The following is an 8,778-nucleotide window of genomic DNA, read 5'->3' on the forward strand; positions in this document are numbered from 1 at the left end:
GGGGGTTGGTCTCAATGATCTCTAGAGGTCCCTTCCAACCCCTACAATTCTGTGATTCTGTGATTGCATCAGCCTGATGTGGTTCTGGTGCTAGCCTAGATAACTTGGAAGAACAAAGAGACTCACAAAAATATCTACAAACCTGAAGTTAGGAGCATCACATCTGTGATTGCAAGGGTAAAAAGCAGTGATAGAAAAGAGGTGGTCCACAAGAAGGTCACCTTCATTTTGACTTTTCTCTCAGGTGAAGGATGAAAACCGTAGGAAAAGGGTTTGGGCACTACTATCAAGTTTCCTCATAGACTTGATGAACAAATATGTTTCTCAGGAATACATATTTACAGGTTCAGATACTTGCTGATGCACATTCCGGTAACTGTGTCTGTTAGACTGGTATCAGCAAGGTGGGCAGGTGTTACATACTCAAACTTCACACGGCTCATATGAAGTCTAATCTGGGACTCACTTGTTTTGCGCAGACAGATTTCTCAGTTTCCAAGTTTTCTTGCATATTTAAAGAAAGGATATGGCAAACAATAGCTTGATATATTAACTTGCAAAATATTGCACTTGTTGAAATCTTTACATACTTTTCAACTACATCTTGGATTTGGCCTCTGACTGTCCTGTCAAATGATGAAATGACAGATTTTTCCGACAAAAGAAGTCATGCACTGCAGTGAGAGATGCATTTATTTCATACACAGGCTCATCATCAAATTTAAAAAGACAGAAAACACTGTCATTGTTTTCAAAGGGAAAGCACATTTCCTCCCCTTCCCTCAATGTTCATGTCTAACAAACTTTTTTATTTCCCTCAAAAATCCTGCTGTGTATATCACTAGGTGCACATTTCAGCTGAAGGTGCTGTTTTCTCCGCAGGCTCGGGGTGATTACTTGGCTGAGAACTACCTGCAATTATGGATGATGTGGGGGACAGCTGTGTGCATAATATTCATCAGTGAAAATTGACATCTCTCTCTGAAACCCCTCTCTGCTCCTAACACTGGAATTGTTAGTTTTTCTAAGAATGTGAAGCAGGGGATTAACTGTGCTTCACAAATTCTGGCACATCCATTCCTGTGTGCAGGGTAAGCATTCCAGCCTTCTCCAGGGCAAAGGCTGGATAAACAATATCTGTAAATTTGTGCCTGATGGTGAACAGCACCAGTCCTTTCTCTGCATTGAAGAACAGCAGTCTGCCACCGCTGTAATCCAACAAGATGCCGATCCTGGCTAGTTGTTCTGTCACATGTATATCGCTCATCACATCCGTGTGAAAAAATCTGTAAAGAAAGCTGCAGGAAAATGAAAATCAGAATACAATGAGCCTCCTCATTGTGATTTACCAGAAATAACTTACTGCTTAATTCTCACCTATTAACAATTTGCCAATACAGCAGCACATCATGTGGCAACAGAATGTTGCTCAGTACATAGCTCACCTACCTAAGTGAAAGTGGCATTTCTTCAAAGCCCTGCTCAGCACACCAAGGAGTCCTTTTGTTCAGCATCTTTGAATTCTTATGATAAAAGCAGACTTGCCAAAATCGTAATCATCTATATTTTTCATATTACACATCTTTGTGGGGATTTAAGCAGGAGCAGCACTTTAGCAAAACCTTTTTCTTCTCATATGCTTTGTTTAGCTGGTCATGTTCATGTATCTGTGAAATTTTACTCAAAAAAACCCCCCACATTTGTTTACATCAAGAACACCTTTACACCATGAAGAAGGTTATGATTTACAGAACTCCAAGTTGCCTGTTGCAGGCCCAGTGAAGACTAGCTGGCAGTCCTGCCACAGTAGCAGATGGATCCTGCTGTAAAGGGCAAGACAGGAGAAGGCATTCTCTATGGAGGCTTACATTCTCTGGAGGTAGAAACTTATTCAATAAAGACTATATTTGTGAACATTGGTGGGATTTTGTGAAACAGTTCAGGATATGAAGGATATTAACTGTCTGTGCCTGGGAAGATCATGAAAGAGATCCTCCTGGAAGCTACGATAAGGCACATGCAAGACAAGGAGGTGATTCAAGACAGCCTGCATTGCTTTACCAAGGGCAGAGTATGCCTGACCAGTCTGGTGACCTTCTATAATGGAGTACTGGTGTTCAAAGAAAGGGCAATTGATGTGGTCTACATGAACTTGTACAAGACCTTTGACACAGTCTCATACCACATCCTTATCTCTAAATTGAAGAGATATGGGTCTGAAGGGCGAACTATTGGGTAGGTAGAAATTGGTTGGATGGTTGAAGCCATAAGGTTATGGTCAACAGCTTGATGTCCAAGTGGAGGCCGCTCACAAGTGGTGTTTTCCAGGGCTCTGTCTGGGGACTACAGCTCTTCAACATTTTTATCAATAACATAGACAGTAGGATTGAATGACCCTCAGCAAGTTTGCTGCCAACACCAAGCATGGTCAAGTTGACACAACAGAAAGGATGCCATCCAGAGGGATCTCAACAGGTTTGAAAAATGGACCTTCATGAACTGACTGAGGGAGGTAGGTTGGTTGGAGATTTTTTTTTTTAATTAAGAGGAGGAGGTTTAAAGCTCTTTTGCAGTTTTCCTTTGCTTGCAGAAAGGAAACAGAGAGGTCCTTTGTCCTTTCTGCTCTTGAGAGTCTTAAAGCTGTCCAGTTTTACTTATATGACACACAAGTAACTTCTCAATTAGCTAGACTCAGCTTTACCTGGTTTGTGTAGGACAGCAGTGCATGCACCAGGAAGTGTCACTTAGTCCCACAACACTGCTCTGTGGTGTTGTTTCATAGCAAATCCCAATCCTGTAGCTTCTGCAGGCAGTGACAACAGTTTCCCAGTAATGACATCCTCGAGCAGGCAATGGTTCACCCAAGACTGATGGAAACCTATTTGTGGAAGAGGTGAAGAATAAAGTGATTGTGATGGTAGGCCAGCCATACGGTGATATTTGTTGTAGTCACGTTATGCAGCATCATCAACAATTACTACTGGATGATACTCTTTTCTTCTGAATGTGGTGTTCTATCAAAGATTTGAATGTTGTCACTGTGAGTCACTCTATTTTTGCACTAAGATGGACCCATCTTGAGTACAGAAAACTCATAAGCTAGCAAAAAGTGTAAAAGGTGACTTTGGAGGCAAAAAAAAGATCTCAAATTTAGTAAGCTTGCTCATGTCAGAAAACATGGCTATTTTAAGTAGACACAGTGACAAACACCATGTGTGCAAGTTGTAACAGTTAAAAAAAAGTGCTTAAATTTGTAATGCTCCATTACCTTATAGGAAACAATGAGTGTGGCACATCAAGTTGCTCTATGCTTGTGGTGAAGCTAATATCAGAAAGTAAAAAAAAAAAACAAAACAACAAAACAATAAAAGAAAAGAAGTCAAGTTTGCAATAGATGGAACAAGCCTGGAAGCCTGGAAGGTACAATCATTCTAATATATGCCAGGAGAACTTCCTAACTCTCCAAAACCAAGGATGCTTTGACAAACATTACTAGTAATGCCCTCAGCAGAGGCACAAAGTGAAAGGACAGATTCCTTCCTGTCACAGATATATAATATATTTATAGACAAACATATATTTAAATATACATATAATTTATTTAAAGACAAACTCAACACATTTGTTCTTCCCAGAGCAGCAACAAATTCCTTTTAGATTACAGAGCTCTGAAACATTAACCAGTAACCACAGACTGAGGTAAATTCAACTGTCCTAGCAAGCAATTCCTCTGCCTTTGACTTTCTATGGAAATTCGTCAACATCAAACACTGCCTGGCGCCTACATCAGTGCTGCAATCATTGCAATATTTGAAAGCAAGTCTGCCGCACAGTGTCCAGGGTTGTCTGACTGAAGCAATTCAATTCTACAGAATTAGTTAGTGATGTGTGAAAGCTGCCTACAGAGAAAAGCAAGAGTGAGGCCCATCCTGAATGCTCCAGGATGGCTGTGCTCACATCTGCTACTCACCCAGTGAATGTAGCTTTCTCTGGAAGGCAGATCACGGTTTCATCAGGGGAGATTTGCAAAGCGGGATGAGCTGTGTCACTCAGTATGTGAAATCGAGTTCCTGGTACAATTCAAAACAAAGAAACACCAGTTCAGGGAGGCTATCAACATTAATACAAGATGAATCATAATATGCTAAATTACTGCTATCTTAGCTGAATAGAATTGTGTCTGCTGGAAGGAAGGAGTAGCAGAAAACTGGGCAACAATGCAAAAACTCTTCTGATCTGTGCCTGTTCACTACAGCAGTCTTCTGGAAACCAGGCCCAGGGATCAGGCTATGCTATTCAGTACATTAGCTAGGTATAAAGCAGTCTTATATTGACAGTTGAATCATTTTCAATTATTTGCTTTTTCAAAATAGCAAATTTGAATTCTGAGGCTGGTTTGAAAGAATCATGTTTGATTTAATTATGTCATACCTCTGACAGAATTTAACAGTTTTTCTTTTGATGTCACACTAGTTTTACACTGACATAAATCTAACAACTTCAAATAAATTTGGCTCAGATTATTTTAATTTTAAGCAGACAAAGTATGGTCCCTTTTATCTCAATAGCTTTTTTTTTTCTCCTATTAGTGAAAGTTCAGCTACAACTTCTGGAGAAAGATGATAAGGATATTACTGCTTTGCATACCTATCCCTTTTTTTTCCTAACATCAGAAAATGTTGATCTACCTTTTGTTGAGATGAGAGCAGCTTCACTCTGTTCACTTGTCCCAAATGTATTGACAGCCCTCAGGTAGAAGAAGTAGTTCACATTGGGCTCCAGGAATACCTTCAGTTCATGTCTCTTTATACCGGCAAAAGATCTGCAAATTTTGAAGATTTACATAAATGAAAATATACACAGATACATAAACCAGGAAAGAATAATTTATGCGAACAGTTAACCCACCAAATCATACTGCTGTCTCCTGCAACAACAGGCACCACAGAGAAACTCCAAAACAGGGAGGTGATCACTATTTTCACAAACAGCCAGGTTTTGTAGGAGCATTACTATTTCACTTGATATGTCCTCCCCGAGTTGTCTGACAAATTTTCAGGCCTTTGTTCCTTACACCTTCTCACTCAGTACAGTCATTCGGTGTAACACTCTATGTTCATTTTGCAGCATAATTAATCACATAAAATGCAAGCAGAAGAGCATAAAATTCTCATCTGCCTCCTGTAAAAAGTCTGCATTACAAAATGAACAAGCTAATGAAGAGGAATGTTTGTGATTAATTCATTTGCTTGACAGTGAATGTGCTTGTTGTGCTTGTACTATTTGGGCTCCAGACACAAAAGAATGAATACCCTTTTCTAAGAACACACATAAACCAGGAACTTTTTATTATTAACTCCTCACTCACAAATTGTTCATCAATAACGTCTTGGCTCAGTCTCCCTCACTGTGCCATGTGCTCTAACAGGCTGGTTTTGCAAGAGGCAGCAGCAGGAGAACTGTCTTTGCACAGTGCCCTGATTTGACTTAGTCTCCTGTTTGAGTTGTCCAGAAAAACTCAAGCACTAATATTCTCAGCTACTGATGTATTGCTACACTGCAGGCAAAAGAGAGTCAGCATCCAGTCAATCTGCTTCACAGGCACTTTGAAATACCTGTGAAAGCACCTGGGATAGATAGAAAGATGTAAATTTTATTTTATACATTGTTGGGAATCGAAGGATCAACTTAACAAATTCTCACACAGCGCATCCTGTGGATTTTTGCCTCATACAATAATGACAAAGAAATATAGTGTATACCCACTGCACTGTATGATGGTGAAGATGGTTTTTTTTATAGAATAGCCGATTCCCTTTAACTAATTCGTCCAGAAATCTTCAAGTCAAGTATTCAGTTTTCAAGTTTAATGAAGGTCTCCTTGACCTCTAGGCTGAAAGATGGTAACTTCAGTGGTAAAAAGATGAGATGAATGCAGAAGACTCAATCTGCACTTCAGTAAATTCACAAACAGCAGATTTGCTTCTAGTGAACATGCAACACATCTTCCTTTCCAAGCAGGGTTAGAGATGGAGCCCAGGGTGGTAGGTACCCTCCTGCAATTAATGTCACTGTGGGGAGCTAGATTCAACAAATCTCCTTTTCCACCACTAATTACTCTGAATCCAGAGGAGATATGGTAGGCAATCCAGCTGTCAGGTAAGATCTTTGCTATTCATTTGTATTGAATGTTTTTCCCCACATGTCCCAGCAGAGAGCAGTACAATCTGAAAAATAATCAGTGCTCATCCATTAGGATTTTCCACATGCCTCTGCTGCATTTATCAGACTAAGGTAAAATTCCACATCTCTACATATAGCATTTTCCTGTTAAAACCACACAGAGCTCTATGTCCAGGAGGATAATGCCTGGGGAAAGGCTGGTGCATCATATTCATTAGTCTGCAACTAGTATTTTGTACTGGTGACATTAGAAATGATTAAAAACACAGAAAAAGCACTGGTTCCTGTGATCTTTTCAGTTTGAAAGAATTTCAAACTGTTCAAGGCTCTTGCATGGTTAGCGCTGGGTCTTGCTGTCTTTGCAGAATGCACTACATTAATACTGGAACTATTGCAATGTAAACAGAAGTAGGTTCCCCAAAGCATTTGCACTTTTGCTTCATTAGCCAAAGCCCTGACCATAAGAGCACTTCATCAAGCATTGGTGCATAGGCACGCTGAAGTTCTTGGAAACTTTCCTGGAAGTTTCAGGGAAGAGATGCAAGATGATGAGTGATCTTTAGACAAGAAATGGGAAAAAAGCTTTGTCTGAGCATAGAAGGCAAGAGAAAAAGATGAGTTGAATAGAAGTGCAACATGGGAACTGAGTAAGAAGGCAAATAGAAAAGAAGCAATAGAAAGAAAAATGGGGCTGGAAGCAGAGGAATGGGAAAACTAGTGGGCACCCAAGCTTTGAAAATAAGCATTCATGCTTCCTCTACAATCTGCCCTTTAAGATTACCATCCTGACATCACGGCTGTGAGTCTGAAGCACAAACCACCAAGAAACTTAACAATAAGCAACCAGGTGAGATGAAACAGGGATACACTAAGCTCTTCCTCAGAAACTTTTTGTGGCAACATGATGATCAATGAGTCTGAACTGTAGCCATATTCTTAGCTTAGTGCCTTCTTCTGTCTTTTGGAAATTAGAAGATATTTTCTTTTTATACTATTAACTTTTATTTAACTGATAACTAGTTAATAAAGCACAAAAATTCTTCTACTTCTAAGCGGGCAAATAAATTTTAATGCAACAAGTAAACTTGGGATATTCACACTCTTAAGTCTAGATCCCAGAGCCTGGGTACCCAGAGAAGATTCTGGATCCAGTTGATTGCAGAATAGTCAGCTATCAAATGTCAGTCTACTGTCTCTTTCAAACTTGAAATTCTTCAAAGAAGAATTTGCTTGCATTTTTAAATCTGAGAGCAATAGCGTATTTCTTCAAGCTGTAGTAGTAAGAAAGAAATACCTAGTCCTTATCTTTATGACTTGATCATTACATATATCTGGTTAGTAAAACAGCGATCAGATTTTTGAATACATTCTCTACTTGATAATCTTTTTTAGCCAGCCTTAATCTGCCTAGGAATAAGAGCCCATTGATGTTAGTTAGAATTATGGCTTAAGAAACAGTCCTGCTGCTGCCAGCTATGAAATAAAATGTGCAAGGAAGAAAGATTTTCACCTTCAACACTCAGCCAGCTCCAAGATCATGAGAGACTGAGGCCAAAGAAGAAATAGGTGTTGCTCTACTCTCTCTGATAGAGGATAGGGCGAGGGGGGAGAAAAGTGAATACTGAGGTCTTCCCAGGTTCTGAGCGATCATTGTTGTTTGTCATGTTTCAGAATGCAATCAGTTATAAAAAAAAGTAAAGATGAAGAGAAAGTATGATTGCTGTCCAGCTTATAACAATAGAAAACAGGTGTGGGAGAAGGGAAGGGAAAATGCATTTCTAAGATCCTGACTATGCTGGGGAAAAGCCTGTTTCATTTCAGAGCTCTTGTAAGAAGCAATGCAACTAGATCTTCCTTGAGACTGCCAGCAATATTGAAGCATGTAGTTTTGATCATGAAAGAGAAATGTAAAGGCAACTTTTTATTTTGTCCTATGTATTTCCCACATATGTACAGCTGCCTACTTTAAGGGTGATTGGATATGTAGTAGTTTTGTTGTTAAGGCGTGATGCATTCTGTCCTTTAGCAGAAATGTTTTAACATTTTTACTATCCTCACAATCTCCTGGCATCATGATACAAACTTCAAAATTTAGAAATTCAATAAATATTTTAAGTTAAATATTTAATGTATCTCTTCAATCTCTCTATTTATAAGAATTTATAAGTCTCAAAATCTGGACTCCACATTTTTGATATGTGCTATTCAACACAGAGCAGAAAGAACTTACATGTCTCTTTACCTTTAAATTGCCAAGCAGTATTATAGCAGCAACTGTCTGCTACATTTGTGATTTCCCTGCTTTTAGTGAAATCCAATGCTGTGTTTTGATGCATGTTTCTCTGATTAGCATCCTCACTTATTTCAAGAACACAGTGTCTAGAGAATATTTTTTAATATTGCATTGCAAATGATACGCCTGGTAGTGATTCAGAAACGCCCTCTGTGTTGTAATTGTCATTCCCACCCCCAACATCCCACTGAAACAGCACCTCCGGACCTGTGCTGATACCTCTGATGGCAAGCTAGAGCTGAAAGCATATAGGCTTCTGACAAAAAGTGCAGAAGAACACAGAAGGGGCGCACCGGGAATGA

General features: G+C 39.4%; 1 protein-coding gene across 1 annotated transcript in view; it reads right to left on the reverse strand.

Annotated features, from left to right (window-relative positions):
• Nucleotides 1-675: 675 nt before the first annotated feature.
• Nucleotides 676-8,778, reverse strand: part of CMYA5 (cardiomyopathy associated 5) — a 48,544-nt gene continuing 40,441 nt past the window's right edge. The window contains exons 10-13 of the mRNA XM_010725512.3: nucleotides 4,689-4,822; nucleotides 3,971-4,070; nucleotides 2,702-2,878; nucleotides 676-1,298 (exon numbers count right to left, since the gene is read on the reverse strand). Coding sequence (XP_010723814.1) covers nucleotides 1,046-1,298; nucleotides 2,702-2,878; nucleotides 3,971-4,070; nucleotides 4,689-4,822 — 664 coding nt within the window. The 3' untranslated portion in view covers nucleotides 676-1,045. The remainder of the gene's footprint in view (nucleotides 1,299-2,701; nucleotides 2,879-3,970; nucleotides 4,071-4,688; nucleotides 4,823-8,778) is intronic.

Source organism: Meleagris gallopavo, chromosome Z (genome assembly GCF_000146605.3).
Source record: "Meleagris gallopavo isolate NT-WF06-2002-E0010 breed Aviagen turkey brand Nicholas breeding stock chromosome Z, Turkey_5.1, whole genome shotgun sequence".
Classification (NCBI taxonomy): Eukaryota; Metazoa; Chordata; class Aves; order Galliformes; family Phasianidae; genus Meleagris; species Meleagris gallopavo.